This window comes from Brienomyrus brachyistius, chromosome 14, assembly GCF_023856365.1.
Source record: "Brienomyrus brachyistius isolate T26 chromosome 14, BBRACH_0.4, whole genome shotgun sequence".
In the NCBI taxonomy this organism is placed as follows: Eukaryota; Metazoa; Chordata; class Actinopteri; order Osteoglossiformes; family Mormyridae; genus Brienomyrus; species Brienomyrus brachyistius.
Genome location: NC_064546.1, coordinates 16,520,374 through 16,534,439, shown reverse-complemented (window position 1 = coordinate 16,534,439; position 14,066 = coordinate 16,520,374). Strand labels below are relative to the sequence as shown.

At 49.5% G+C, this 14,066-nt stretch overlaps 1 protein-coding gene across 3 annotated transcripts in view; it reads left to right on the top strand.

Annotated features, from left to right (window-relative positions):
• LOC125707880 (transcription factor IIIB 90 kDa subunit-like) overlaps positions 1-13,851 on the top strand; it is a 39,760-nt gene extending 25,909 nt beyond the window's left edge. For all 3 annotated transcript variants that reach the window (XM_048975282.1, XM_048975281.1, XM_048975280.1), the window contains 7 exons: positions 342-403; positions 603-684; positions 847-902; positions 1,404-1,663; positions 9,455-9,506; positions 12,006-12,159; positions 12,353-13,851. In XM_048975282.1, coding sequence (XP_048831239.1) covers positions 342-403; positions 603-684; positions 847-902; positions 1,404-1,663; positions 9,455-9,506; positions 12,006-12,159; positions 12,353-12,390 — 704 coding nt within the window. In that variant the 3' untranslated portion in view covers positions 12,391-13,851. The remainder of the gene's footprint in view (positions 1-341; positions 404-602; positions 685-846; positions 903-1,403; positions 1,664-9,454; positions 9,507-12,005; positions 12,160-12,352) is intronic.
• Positions 13,852-14,066: the final 215 nt, after the last annotated feature.

Genomic DNA, 14,066 nt, shown 5'->3' with positions numbered 1-14,066 from the left:
GCGAGAGATGCAATCACAATTAAATTATCATAATTGAAAAGCATCTCTAAAAACACATCTATTCATTGCTAAGCTGCTTAGACAGTATTTTAAGCAGTTGCCTTGCATAAATTAACAGATAAATTCAAATTTCTTTTTTTTATATTCATTTTACTGTCTCAAAGCAGTGTGGGCTTTGTCCCCTGGGGAGATTAGCTTGCACTTGTTATTGAAATGAGCTCTGGGGTGATTTACCTGTCGGGTGTTTCGTCTGAGATGATCTCCAGGCAGGCCTGAAGGCACAGAGTCTCCGGGAGAGACATCGTCACTGTCCTTCACTGAAGTGCTGCTGCTTCTTTCAGATGGAAACTCTGAGAACGGAGAGCTGGATCTGAAGGGGATTGACGACGATGAAATCGAGAGGGTGAGCTGGCACTTTTAGCCGCATCGTGTGGCTCCATCACCTGCACTTGGAGGTCACCTCTCGCGTGCTTAAGCGGCTGAGCACCAGCTCCTGACAGCAGGCCCTCCCTCTGCATGCCCATCGCCTCCCGCACTGGTGGGGCTCCTGCTTCGCGTGCTCCTCTTCTGGATAAACTAATGATCGCTCTCTGCTTTTGTAGTACATTCTAAATGAGAAGGAAGTGAAGATCAAGACTGAGCTGTGGATGCAGCAAAACGCAGACTATTTGAAGGAGCAGAAAGGTAGGATTCACAGACCTACCACTGTCAGAGCGTGCGGCGTTCAGATGAATATTGATACTCGTCTTGACACATCTTATTATTCGGGGCTGGATATTCCGGAGGCCTGACTTCCTGCTGTTAATTGCTCATGTTGTATTTCAGTCATGTCTGTCTTCATTTCAGAAAAAGAAGAGAGAATCGCAAAGGAGAAGGAGCTGGGCATATACAAGGAGCAGAAGGTGACGGCCACGTGCCTTTAATCACGCGGCGCGTTTCTCCGCCACCCCGCGCACGTCCCAGGCCACGTCCCCCGCTCCTGTCACACTGGCAGCTGGGGTTGACACTGCTTTGCTAACCTGACAGCTGCACCTTTATTTAAATGCGACGGATTAACCGGAGAGCGGCATGTATTTAATGAGGTGTGGAGATTCCGACAGCAGACACTGAAGCCTCATGCTTTTCGCGTTGAAATTTTACTATGCTCATTACAGATCTCTCTCCCCCATTAGGTAACAAGGGTTAGCAAACAGTTAAACGCCAATTCACAGCCGTTCGTAAAAACAATTCAATAAAGATATTGTTTTATATTGTTGTTTCTTGGATTGTCTTTGACTGTGGTCCCAGGCCACTTTTAATGCATATTTTCTTATGTACAGTAGTTTGTTTGTTCACTGCTGATGGACGATGGCTCCACCAACAATGACCCCCCCCCCCCCCCCCCCCCCCCCAATGTCCTGCAGCCCAAGAGGCCGCCGAAAAAGCGGGAGCCAATCCGGGCGAGCACGGCGGGCGAGGCCATAGAGAAGATGCTGGAGCAGAAGAAGATCTCGAGTAAGATCAATTACGATGTGCTGCGCGACCTCGACAAGAAGGGCAGCAGCCCTGGCGCGCAGCCCGAGGAGACCCCAAGCAGCCCCGGCGGCCGCAAGCTCAGCGGTCGCAGGAAGCGCAGCGTGGCCACCCTCGGCCTGGGCAACCCCATCAGCAGCGTGGGCAAGAGGTAGGTACCGGTGGGTGGTGTCAGATTGTACCACTGATGAAATTTCATCTTAATGCTTCATCCTATTTATCAACAAGCAATGGCATTGTACTAACACAACACATTTAATACTTAATACATTTCACTGCATCTTCTTTTAAATGAAATGATATTGGCCTGATGCAGGCACGCCGTGGCCTGCTCCTGTGCCCACAGTAGGGAGACGACGCTAAAGAGCTCCAGCCCCTGAACTAGCCTGTGACATCTGCTTGTGATTTTTATGGGAGAGAGACCCACCATCCGCGTCGACCTTCTCGTGGCCGGGCCCAGAAATAACCATCCAGTATAAATTTAGCTGGAAAAGGAGTGACAATGTGGAACAAATTTAAGACAATAAATGCATGTATTTGCTTCCAGGGCCTCAGCTGAGTTCAGCACTGTGTCCCTGGGGGAGGGGGGCTTATGTGGGTGTGGTGAAAGGGAGTGAGAAAGAGACCCCCCACAGCTGAGCATTTGAAATGGGTCAGGAGTAGTTTGGTGCTCGTGTTGCCCTCCCGAGATCTGCCTGGGGAGTGCAGTTTGTTTATTTCTTTGGCCCGCTGAAGATGCCGCCCCCCCCCCCCCCCCCCCCCGGTTTCTGGCTGCCGTTTTCCCAGCTGCACGTGACGTGCCTCTGACCCACTGGGGGAGGATGCGACATGCTCTCCCTCCCTGCATTTAACGGGAAGGTGTCGCAGTTTAGCAGTTAGAGTTTCTTCAGTTTTGGGGATGCATTTTTCCACAATGAATCATTAATGTTTACCAGACGGCTTCCTGAATCTTTCACATCCTGAGGTCCCATACCTGCTTTTTCCCCTCAGTGGGTGCTGGAGCGGCTTGCATAGCGTGTTCCCAGCTTCAGTCAAAGCGTGGAGCTTCGGTAGCTCTTTCGCAGTGCTCTGTGCCCACTGGATCCGCAGCTATTCCAGCTTGATGCCCGCCCTGCCGTGTGCTGCATGAAAGGTGTCATCTGAGCATGCTGGGTGTGCAGCTTTCCTGGGCCAATCAGGGGGGGGGAGTCTGGGTGCCACAAAGACCCATAGTGAGCCTATTGTGTGTCGTTGCAGGGACTCTGCTGCCTGGGACACTGTAGCATTGTGATTTTGCCCCTCCCCAGCCCTGGACTGGCCCCGCAGCACTCCCAGCATTCCCCAGTACAGCCCAGCCGGCTGCCAGACAGAGAGGATCTGTGTTCCCTACACTTGGGCAAAGATGGAAAAGCACTCTTGCAGAAATAGCCAGCATAATTACCCTCTAGTGTTTCCCCCTACCCCCAATCTCCTTCATCTGTCCCTGCCAACTGAAAATGTATGTGTACATATAGAAATTTGCATAAAGCTTGTAATAATATTATTTATCCTTTTGTAGGGCCCTGTGCTGACTTTTAAGAAAAGGCTATTAGTCTGCAGTGTATTTCAGGACCTTTCTGCAACAGCGAATGGTCGACCGCAGCAGTTTTTATGCAGCACAGCCGGCAGGTCACAGCCTGTGTGCGCGCCAGCGTGCTGATTTGCTGTTCCTGCTGCTGTGTCTGGGTTTCTCCTGGAAATAGACGCTGCCCTTTGCCTTTCCCCGGTGCTGACTAAATGGCTCCGGGAGGGGCGTGGCTACCCTCTGGCTCAGCACGCAGCATTAGCGACATGCTAAGCGGCCCCATTCACACCCCCACTTACGGCCTGGGCTGGCTTGATGTTTCACACCTGATCGCAGTGCCCACCCATCACGCTGGCTGCCACAGCAGGCCCAGAGCAGAGAACCCCCCCCCCCTCCCCCCTTTTTAACCAGAATGTGATGTACTGGATTAAGACTGTCTCGCTCGACAATTAGTCTGGCGGTTTAAGGGGCTGCCTGTGTGCTACGTGTTTATGGGGCTTATTAATTTAGGTAGGGTAGATGAAACTCTGAAATTGTCCATCATGTTTGAGAGACACTATATTGCTTTGTTTTTATTTCTGTGTGCGTGGGTGTGTGTGTTTATAAATCCTGCTGAGCATTAAGTTATAGTGTCTGGCTTGGGGCTTCACAGTCCTTACAGTTCTGCCAAGTTTTTGGAACTGGCCGCTTGCTGCTTTGGTCCCTTCGTTCATCTGTGTTTCTCCTTGGATTCTCTGATCTTTTTTTTTGTTGTTGCATTGGAACCTTTGCGTGAATATTTTCCCCAGCCTCTTCCACTGTCATCCACGGGCAGTGCTGCATTTGTCATCAAAGGGAGTGTTTGCTTCTCTTGACTCTTTAGGGCACTAGCGGATGTCATTTCAGTGAAGACCAGTAGGGGTGATCTGAACTTGTGACTGCCAGATTGAAGTCCCTATTATCAATCTTATCAATATTATCAAACTAGATCGAGACCTGATTCCTTCAAAATCCAGCAGAGCTGATTTAGATCATATGTCTGCTAGGAAAATGAATAATGGATCGCGGTTCAGGCAGCTGGTTCTCCAGTCTTCCAGAGCTCTTGAGAAACATGTATACATTGACAAAAGGCTCTGTCCTGCCAGCTCTTCGGCAGTCTGGGAGCTCGCTCTCAGTTTTCCAGTCAGAATGATGGAACAGCCCAGGCGGAGTATATAAATGATCTGGATGTAGGTAATGAGGCTGTGTCACCTGACTGGACCTGCCTACTCATTAGTCGGGAGTAGAATCATTCAGCAGCAGCCTGTGCTGTAGGTCACGTTACCGTCATGTTTGCTGTTTACTCCTCTGATCTGCAGTCCTTTACACATGTGTAAAGCCTGCTCCAGTTCGGGCTTAGCTCAGGATTAGTAACCTGTCTAGGCAGGTAACTGCAGAGGGAATATGAAGGGATTAAAACCTACCATCAAACCAAAAGACTGATGTTGCTTTGCTCTGCTCTGGTTCCTCTTGTCCGGTGCCAGTGGGGTCAGCTCGACCCCCTTTGCATGCGCCTGTGATTGTGTGTGAGCGCGCCCCTTCCCGTCTGCGGGACCCCTTTGCCCCGGGGCCCAGCAGCCACACTGAGAAGTGACGGGAACCTGTCTGTGGCGTTGTGACCTTCCAGCTGTGCGCTAAGTGTTTGGCAGAAGGGGTGGGGGGGAGTAATGCATTTTCTGGGTTTTTCTTGCAAAATGTGACAAGTTTTGAATTTCTCTGTTGCGTAGAAACAGCTTCATTCCGAAGCTCAAAAGTGACCAGAGGATTGCTTCTGTGTGGGGGAGAGTAACAGGTCATTTGCACCATATTATCTTTGCTACCACAGTGATGAACTCGCTTGTCCGTCCCATAGTACGTTCCATGATATTCATCGTTAGATTAGTCCTACAAATGCAAAGAAAATGCTGCTGACATGTTACCCTGCTGCATGAGACTGTGGGGCAGGTCTTCTTGCTTTTTTTTCGATCACACCTTGGTGTTCTTGCCCCCCACCCCCATGCAGGGTGACAGCAGCAGAAGCCAGCCCCGTCAGTCATGTGCCTGGTGTGATCATAGTGGTGTGATTTTCTGACGGGCAGCATCCAGCCCTGTCACAACATCCTCGAGGCTCAGAGATCACTGCCAAGGCTCCTCCTTCCGGCGCTCCAACCGACCCCCAGCTTCTCTAAATCCTTTACTCCCCCCAGTCTTCATGTGGCATTTAGGTCATCTTTTAATAGGCCATATAAAGCCACTACTTTTAATATTTCGGCAATAAAAATATTATCTAAAAATAGTAGCATCGCTTCGCTGCTACAGTCCCTGTAGAGGACTGGGGTCAGAAAGAAACACACAGCCGTAGGTCATTTTTTTCACGTGTCAGGACAGAATCACTCTTAATAACATGGCTGAGCTGCGTGCTGCACAAGATGCGTTACCCCTAACGGATTGTTCGACAAGAAACACGTGGGTCTGCTAAGCCTGGAGGCTCTTCCCTGTGACACCTCTTAGCTTGATCGTTTTTCATTGGGGTGTTCAAATGGCAGACGCTGAAGCCTCATGCTTTTCCCATTTGTATCTTTGGGAGAGCAGGCGGAATATGTTGTGGAAGATGTCCACGCCCAAGATCGCCTGATTGGATGTCGACGGAAGGCCTGCAGAAGGGGCCTCCGTGATGTCAGTGTGTGGTGCTGTCTGCTGTGACTCGGGAGGCCCGGAGACCCATATGTTTGTCTTTGTCTGTCCGTCCATCTGCTTACGTGTGTGAGGGGAGAACATGGGGATAGCTCCGGCTTGCGTGGAGCAGGATGTGATTTGATGTGTAAATGCACTGCTTAATGCGTCACTGAGCATACATGCGACTGCAGCCTCGTCCATGCTGATATTCTTGATAAAAGACCTCCTGCTTTCTTCCCTTCCGTAATTTGAGAGTGTGTACCCCACCTCCTGGTGTCACCTGGACACCGTTCCTTTGGCCTGCCGCCCCACGATGTCCTCGACACCTGGCCTGTCACTTGTCAGCACTTTCACGCTGCAGGGTATCCCATTAACATCACTGGGCGTGTGGCTGCTTTAATCTCTGGGGATTGTGGGGGTCACGGCCGTGCCGACAGCCCCCCCCCCCCGCCGCAGTGCTGTCCTGGCACCCAGTGGCACTCCGCTCACCGGCTCGTCAGAGATGTGCCGGCCGACGGCGCTGAAATGTGCTAGTCGCTCCCCAGCTGTCCCGATTAGTGATGTGCTGCTCTGCCCCTAGGCTGCGAGGAGCGCATCACAGCAGGCCAATGGGGGGAGGGCAGCATGACAGATGTCCCTGGATATGGCCTCCTCTTTGTTCTGTGTGCATCCATACCAGCTGAATCGGGCCTTTTCACTGGACCTGAGCTGACCTTGCATATTTGAGCTTAATAGCTCAGTTTGGCAGGTGATCTCCCTCCATGCATGGTCAGGTAAACAAATAAGGTATAGGTCTCCTGCAGGGAGGAAAGTGTGGCAGAATCACTGTAGGTTTATATTTTAGCTTGTATTTGTGTGTTGGTTTTAAAATGCATCTTTTTGTCTCTGCTTGCTGCCTCGTATTTGAGCTTAGTTTTCAACCGGTTGCCACAGCGATGAAGGCCCTTTCTCAAGGGACTGATGTTATCTGAACTTGGGTGAAGATTGGACACGACTGTAATTACAGAAATAATGGATCCGCAATTAGGCAAAAGGCTGATTTGCAAGGCGCTGAAGTGACACATCAGATAGAGAATTGGTTTCTGTCCCTCGGGATAGTGGTGACATGCCGTCTTTTGAAAAATGATTTTTTTTTTTAAGCCTAAGAACTAGACTCTCCAAAGAGTAATTCCCTCCACAGCATGGTTGATGCACTTGCCCCCCTCCCTAAGAAATTCTGATGGAAGATAGAACGCTGTCATGGACACCCAGAGGATCTGGTCACTGATGGATTGAAAGCTGCAGATTTATCTCGCTATGAGCCCGTTTCATTAGTGCGGCTGTCACCCCATCTGGCTGCCCTGGAGGGTGGACCACCTGAGGGGGGGCGCTGGCTGCTCCCGTGGTCCCTCTGCCCTCTGCCCTGCTGTGAGTGAACCCTGTCAGCAGTAACCAGGCTGCCGTACCCCGTGATGGGCTTGTCATATGCTAGGAGCACATGCATAAAGCACAGGCCTTGGGTGTAGACAGTGTGTGTTTTTGTTCGTTTGATTGGCTGTAGTTTTCATTGGGTTTTGATTTGATTGGCTCTTGGTTAATATGGAGTTCAGCCTTGATCTTTCCTCCGTGTCAGTAGAGAGTGAAGCCGTTCCCTCTCTCAGAGACGGTCCCCATGGCTGAGACAGTGAGGCTGTGGGATATCTGAGCATGCGAAGTGTCACTCCCCCTTCGGCTCTGTGCAGCTTTAAGCTGTCGAGCCTCTTGGGGAGGTCGGATGCTTTGTGACGGATGATTTCAGCATTAATGGTCGGACTCAGTGCCTTGGTGGGGCAGGTGGGTGGCAGCAGGGGCATCTGTGAGTCGTCTGCCTCCTGCCCCCAGAACAGAGAGCACTGAGGCCTTGTATCCCTCAGGCTGTCTCTATGTGAGGTGGCCCAGGTTCCGTAGCCAGAAGATGGGCCAGGCGCAGCCATCAGAGACCCCAAAAACCCAGCACAGCCCCAGCCTACCTGACGGCATGTGTGGCTCTCAGGTGGCCGAGACCTTGGGGGAGAAAGAGCGAAGCTGCCCAGCCTGCTGCCGCTTTTCCTGCAGTGCTGCGGGGGCTGCCGGCACTAAAGACCTTCCGCCTCCCTCACTGTTATTTATTACTGTTCTTCAGAACTAAACATGTTTTCCCGTAAATAACCAGACCTGTTTCCCTCTAGTCCTGCGCGGGAGGAAAAACAGCCGTTTAAAAATCAATAGTGTCAGTGTTGGGCTCTGGGAGGCCCAACAATCGATCCATTCGGCTCGGTGCTGCCAAGCTGAGGTCGGTCCCAGGATGCAGGGCAGAGATGAATAGGAGGCTGTAGTCTTAGCGGGAGATGGGTCGAGGTGGAGTTGCTGGGTTCCTGCCAGTGATGTGTGTGTGTGTGTGTGTGTGTGTGTGTGTGTGTGAGGCCACTGTGTGTTGTTTTTTTCCGGGGGCCCTGCGTTCTGGGTTTCTGAGGCTTGGTGTGTTCTCATGACTTTGTTGAATCTATGCCCCACCCCCCACGTGTTAGCGAACCGATGGAGATGACAGGACACATGTGCACCACCTTCAGCCAAACTCAGGAAATGTGCACCGGGACTCGGAGAGACTCATTAGTACGGTGCCGGGCGTGTAATTCAATTAGACGGCTCCAGTCTGAGAGCTCCAATTTGCCCCCACCCCCCCCATAAGCATCCCATCTTATGGTCCCGTGATGGTGGCAGCACGTCAGCTGATGGTCCTGTGCGGGTATTCCAGACCGCTGGCATTGGGTGTTCCTCTAATGGGGTCTGACAAAGGCTGAGGCCTGAAATGCTGAACACATTTTCTTCCTCCTGAGAAGATTAATTAGATGCAGTTTCCCTTATCGGTGTGTGAGGTACTTACAGTGAGTCTTCAGGGAGGCTGTGAGAAAGATGCTAATTTAAATTGCTAGAGATCTTTCCTTTGTGCTTTCCTGTGGGGGCATTCACCTACCTCGCTCACCGCCACCTCTTTGTAAACATAAATCTCATTTGCGTAGTAGAATCGTCCCTTCGCATTGTTTGGCTGGAAACTCGCATCGGTTAGCCTTTGCTGTGTGGACGAAAAGGGGCACGTCAGTCAGGTCAGGGCCCAGTGGGACCGGAGGTGCTGAGGCTCCACATGGTTCTGCATGTGCGCGAGTGACCCGTCCGCCTCCCTGCCGGCCACATGCTCTGCACCTCCTCACCTCTTCGCCTGTGCTGCCGCATGTGTCCTGGCCTGTCTGCTGTCCAGCTGGCCCATTTACCACCCGCAGTACACCTCTCCAGCTTCGGAGAGCAGCCTCCGCGCTTGTTCTTCATTATCTCTGACGACTCTGACATGGATGGGTTTTTTTTCCTTTTTTAAAGCCCCTTCCCCCTTACTTTCCATATCATCATCTTTTTATTTTATTTATTTTTTTTTATTTTTAAATTTTTTATTTTTTATTTATTTTTTTTTTTTACATTAATTCGTTCTTTACTCTTGGCCTTTTAATAGCAGGCTTATTTGGTCTTACTAGACTTGCGCTAAAGTGTTTATGTCTCAAAACTGACGTTCTTGGATGAAATAGGTTTATGGACCCATTGAGCAGTAAGGAGAGTCTTTATGTAACAGCTGGAAGTGGAGATTTTTTTCCGTTGCTCAACGCGAAGAGGAATTACTCGTCCTGTGGTTCTGCCGGCTGCCTTTGTCCTTCTCCATCACCGTCTCTCCTGCTCTTCCAGGTTAAGGCCATTGATTTCAGCCCACGTTGGTAAGAAGCCTGCCAGCAGCCAGGTGAGCTCCGCTCTCCTCACCGCCGCTCTTCCTGCCGCCCCGCTGCGTCTTCTGGCCGAAGCGCAGCCTAATCTTTTCAGTTCTCACACCGCTATTGCATTTTGTTGAATGTTGCCCAAGCTATGGGTACCGCATTCCAAATACTCCACACCCCTCTCACCACACAGTTCCCTAGGTACAGTAGGTTGTGCAAACATACCTTCCCCATGCCAGCGTCTCTGGCTTAGTCAGTCTCAGTCGTGGCGTTCAAATCGACGGACGACAGGTGGGGCTTGGCAGGAGCCTCTGCCCGCCTTGTGTCCTGATGTTACGCCGTCAGTACGGCTCACAAAACGCGGACCTGCAGGCAGCAGGTCATCTTGCACAGCAGCTACTTTGGGCCTCCCGTATTGACTGCAGGCCCTACCGTCTTCCAAAAACAGCACTTTAATTTTCACCACATATGATTAACAGCAATCTGACTTTCTTTGTAATGGATTTGGCTGGATGATTGACATCACGGCCTGTAGTGTGATCACAGTAATCCCCCCCCCCCCAGTTTCATTCTGTTTATTTCAGAGGCGGTATCACCTGTAGACCAACCCCCATTACCAGCTATTGATGGCAGTGCTTTTGGAGCAGTGTTGTTTAGTACATGCAAACCACACATGTTTATTAACAATTCTGCTGTTACCTGCAGCTACAACATTCCTGCCTAATCCAATAAATTTATAACATCTTTGGATGTGGAGTCTTTGTTTTTATGCTGCATTAAATGTACAGCTATGAAAGAACAGAACTACAAAAGCAGCCCCTGCTGTGCACTATAGTTTCCCCTTTTCGCTACTGCACAGGTTCGGAAAACAATGGTCCCTCTACAGTGTGTCCTCACTCATGAGGTACAACAAAGGACAGGAAAGGCAGCAGCTGTAACAAATGTCACACTTCCAATGTTGGAGTGCAACAAAAGAGTCACATGGATGAGTGGCGTACGCATCACGGGTCCTCCTTTTGCTGTAATTTTCTTTGTCTGTGTGCTGAACATCACCATGTCATACACACCATTTAATGCCGATGATTTTCGCCGTGTTTACATTTTCTGATGACTGCAGCTGAAAATCTGACATTTCCGATATCAGGCTTCTGTAAGCTTTTTTTTAATTTTATTTTTGCCAAGCTGTGAATCTTTTCGATTTTGGTTTACAAAACATCATCTTGCAAGGCTTCTGGAAGATGGTCACATGCTAATATATGTTAATTCAATTTTGTATATGTAATGTAGAATTATAAAAATCCTGCCCCAAGCCCTTGTCATTCCTCCTCCCTAAAAACTGATCCAGTGAGTTGGGGAACATATTCAGAGGTGGTTTGGTGTGCAGATGTCAGATGTGAATAAGTATTAAAATGGTTTGTGGAGAGTAAGATAGGGTTGAGGCCGTCTTGGTGGCTGCAGGTGAAGTCCCTCTTGTGCCACCATTCATAAGCTGTCTGCAGGTTTCTGCTTGTCTCATGTAGTCAGGTCAGGCACCCCCCCCCCCTGTGTAGCGGGCCACTCAGTGGGGCCACGTCTCTGCATCGGACTATCAAATACCACGTCTGCAGGACGCCTACGCGGTTATGCTTCAGAGAGCCAGAAACCGCTGCACTTTTACAGAGGTAGGAAAAGTGTGGAAATTAGCGAATGATGTTCCTGTATTTGGTAGGTGTTTTAGGGTGCAGTGGGGAGACAGCTGTATTGTGCCATGTGGGGAGTCACTGCACATGTACCAGGAAGAAAGCACTGCCACGAGGTGTTAGGGTCAAATGGCCTGTTGCTATGCAACCCTCCCACCAACCTCCTGGATGCTCCCGAGGGCAGGGGAGTTTTCAACTGACTGCAGCTGAATGAACAGCAAGCCAGTGTTATATAATGTTGCCTTTATTCTTGCAAAGGAGGGGACCAAAAAAGCCTGTTTTGCAGTTCCCTGGCTTTTTTCCCTGATTTTGTAAGAAAACAAAAACAAACTCTGCTTTTGAATCTGTTCAAGCGAAGGCAGTGGTTGGCCAAAAACTGCAGTTAAATCACCGTGTTTTTCCTTTTTCAAACTGCACAGTAGTAGGGCTGAGTCCCAGTTTCTTTGCTTGAATTTAGTCGGCCTGATGCTGCTCCTGGGGATTTTAATCAGTTCATTAGGCTGACCTGAATCAGCGTTATCCACATCATGCTGCAAAATTCTATGATTTTAGAATAATTTTTAATTTGGTATTGATCCAAAGGTGACCCAGAGAGACACTCTGTGTAAATTAAGTACATGATGTAATACAGGTCAGTGAAACCTGGGAAAACGGTATGTCCCATTATGTGTCATAGTGTAGTATGGACGCTGAGTGGGTAGTGCCGTTGCTTAACGTCTCAAGGGTTGTGACTAGAATCCGATGGGCCGGGGTCTCTGTCTTCGGGTGTTCTCCAGGCCTCCGCCTCAGCCCCCATCCACTGCACCTCATGTAGCTTCTCAGCACTGATGTTTTGTGTATCTGCAGGCAGCCAATGCTAGTGCAGCGGCGGTCACTGCGGAGACCTCGCAGCCCGTGGTGGTGGAGAGTGGGCCAGTGGTATATGAAGAGGCGATGGAGGAGGAGGAGGAGGAAGAGGAGGAGCCCTGTGTCAGCGCCATGCAGCTCATGGGAGGCAACGGTCAGTTTGTAGTAATGTTCCACCTCTCACTGATTTTTTTTCCCTGCCTGCTATTTGGCTTAGACTGTGAGCGTGGGTCTGCTAGTTTTGTTGTATAAAGATGCACCTGCATGCTGTAGTCATTATAACAAAATCCCGGCTCCTCTGGAGGGAGCCTCAGACTGGCATTCATGCTGCTTTTCCCCACTTTCAGATTATGGGTGCGACGGTGATGAAGACGAAGGGCTGTAGCACTGGGGTCTTCTGCTGTCGGTCAACTTGGGCCCCCCCACTCTCTCAGCTGCTGTCGCATGGAGGCAGGGGGCCTGCCGCAGACACACTGCTCAGATTCCAGACAGGGAGATTATGTATTACCACTATAAAACTGCTTTATAAATCCCCATCTGAAACCCAGAAGGAGAGGAGGTTTCTGTGCCAGTGTACCTGACTGAGGGAAACTCTTGCAGTGCTGGCTGTGCCAGAGTGAATAATGACACGTTTGAACGGTGCCGATGTGTGTGGTGACGTGGCGGGCCGATGCCCCAGGTGGCATCGCGTCCCACTTCTCTGCGCTTTAGATGCGCAGACGGAGATGGGTAGGGAGAATGGAATCGCAAATAAACGCACAGCGTGTTTTCCCTGCTGCAGCGTGAACCTTGTGAAACGCTTATGATTTCCACTGTTGTAACGGTACAGAAATAAACCGCAGAGTCAGCTTGATTTTGCGTCAGCGACCCAAAGCTCTCCGGAGATCCTACCCGCTCTTCTGCTCTGCTGAGTGAGAGCGGCTGCGTGTCTCACCTGTATCTTCTTAGGTCGTCCCGTCCAAACCAAAGGAATCAGCTCTACCACTGATGCCGTCATCCTTTTAGGGAGGGCTGCCAACTTTCCAGGTGAAATTGAACCAGTCCCAGATACTGGATCCGTGGTCAGAAGCGTCCTTGGTGATGGTGCATCGCCGGCAGAAGGTTTTCTGGAACTGCTGAGTGTGTAAGGATGTGCTTCCTCACCGCTGTGGTTCAGATTGGCTGCCGCTGGGCACACACCCACATGCATATACAGTGAAGGCAGCTCCTGGGGTATTCTGGGGAGAATATTTATGGAACCAAAGTATGATGTAGCCTTAATTCTATAACCTCGGAGGAAATCTAGCGAGGATGTTCTTTTTCCGTAGTTTTTGTATTTAAAATGTATTTAACGAGTAACCAGCTGTGGCTCAGCTATAAGGGTCTGGAGGCTTGGATAGTGTCCTGAGCTCTTAACTGCTGTCAGCAGCTTTTCTCTTGTGTTCTTGCCCTCTTTTTTAATAGCCATAGTCTGTGTCTATTTATTTGATGAAGTCTGATGTGCCTAGTTTGTGCTTAGACATAGGAGATCTCTGTAACCGTCTGGTTTCTCTATAGAGCAGGTGAACTGTTTACAAACACAAAGGGTTTCTGTACAGATAGTTTGTATATATATTTACACCCTTACTGATGTAAATAGTTGCAGTGTGTTTCAACTTTATAGTTGACATAAGCATTTAAAAGAATTATTTAGAAGATGGTCATTCCAATTTTTTTTTTATAACATAATGTACAAAAATCATGTAATGTTTTTATCCCTTTGTCAGTAGTGCTATGTGTTCCATAGTACCCATGATGCATTTCGGCAGTGGTCATGTGACTAATCATTGCCATGTTCCCTCATAAGTAAAATTCCATTTCAGAGGAATCTTTGGGCTTCTTGTTATTTATGTATTTGGTTTTAATCTTCTGTCCCCCTACTAATGATCATTTCAGTTATTTGATGTTATAAGCATTCATACCAGTACAAGACCAGCTCAGTTGATTCTCTTGATTCCTGTCTTCCAAGTTTTTGATGCTGAATTTGTGTTTTGCGGTGCAGTCGGACACACTTTACTGCCTGCTTCTACTATTTCAGATTTT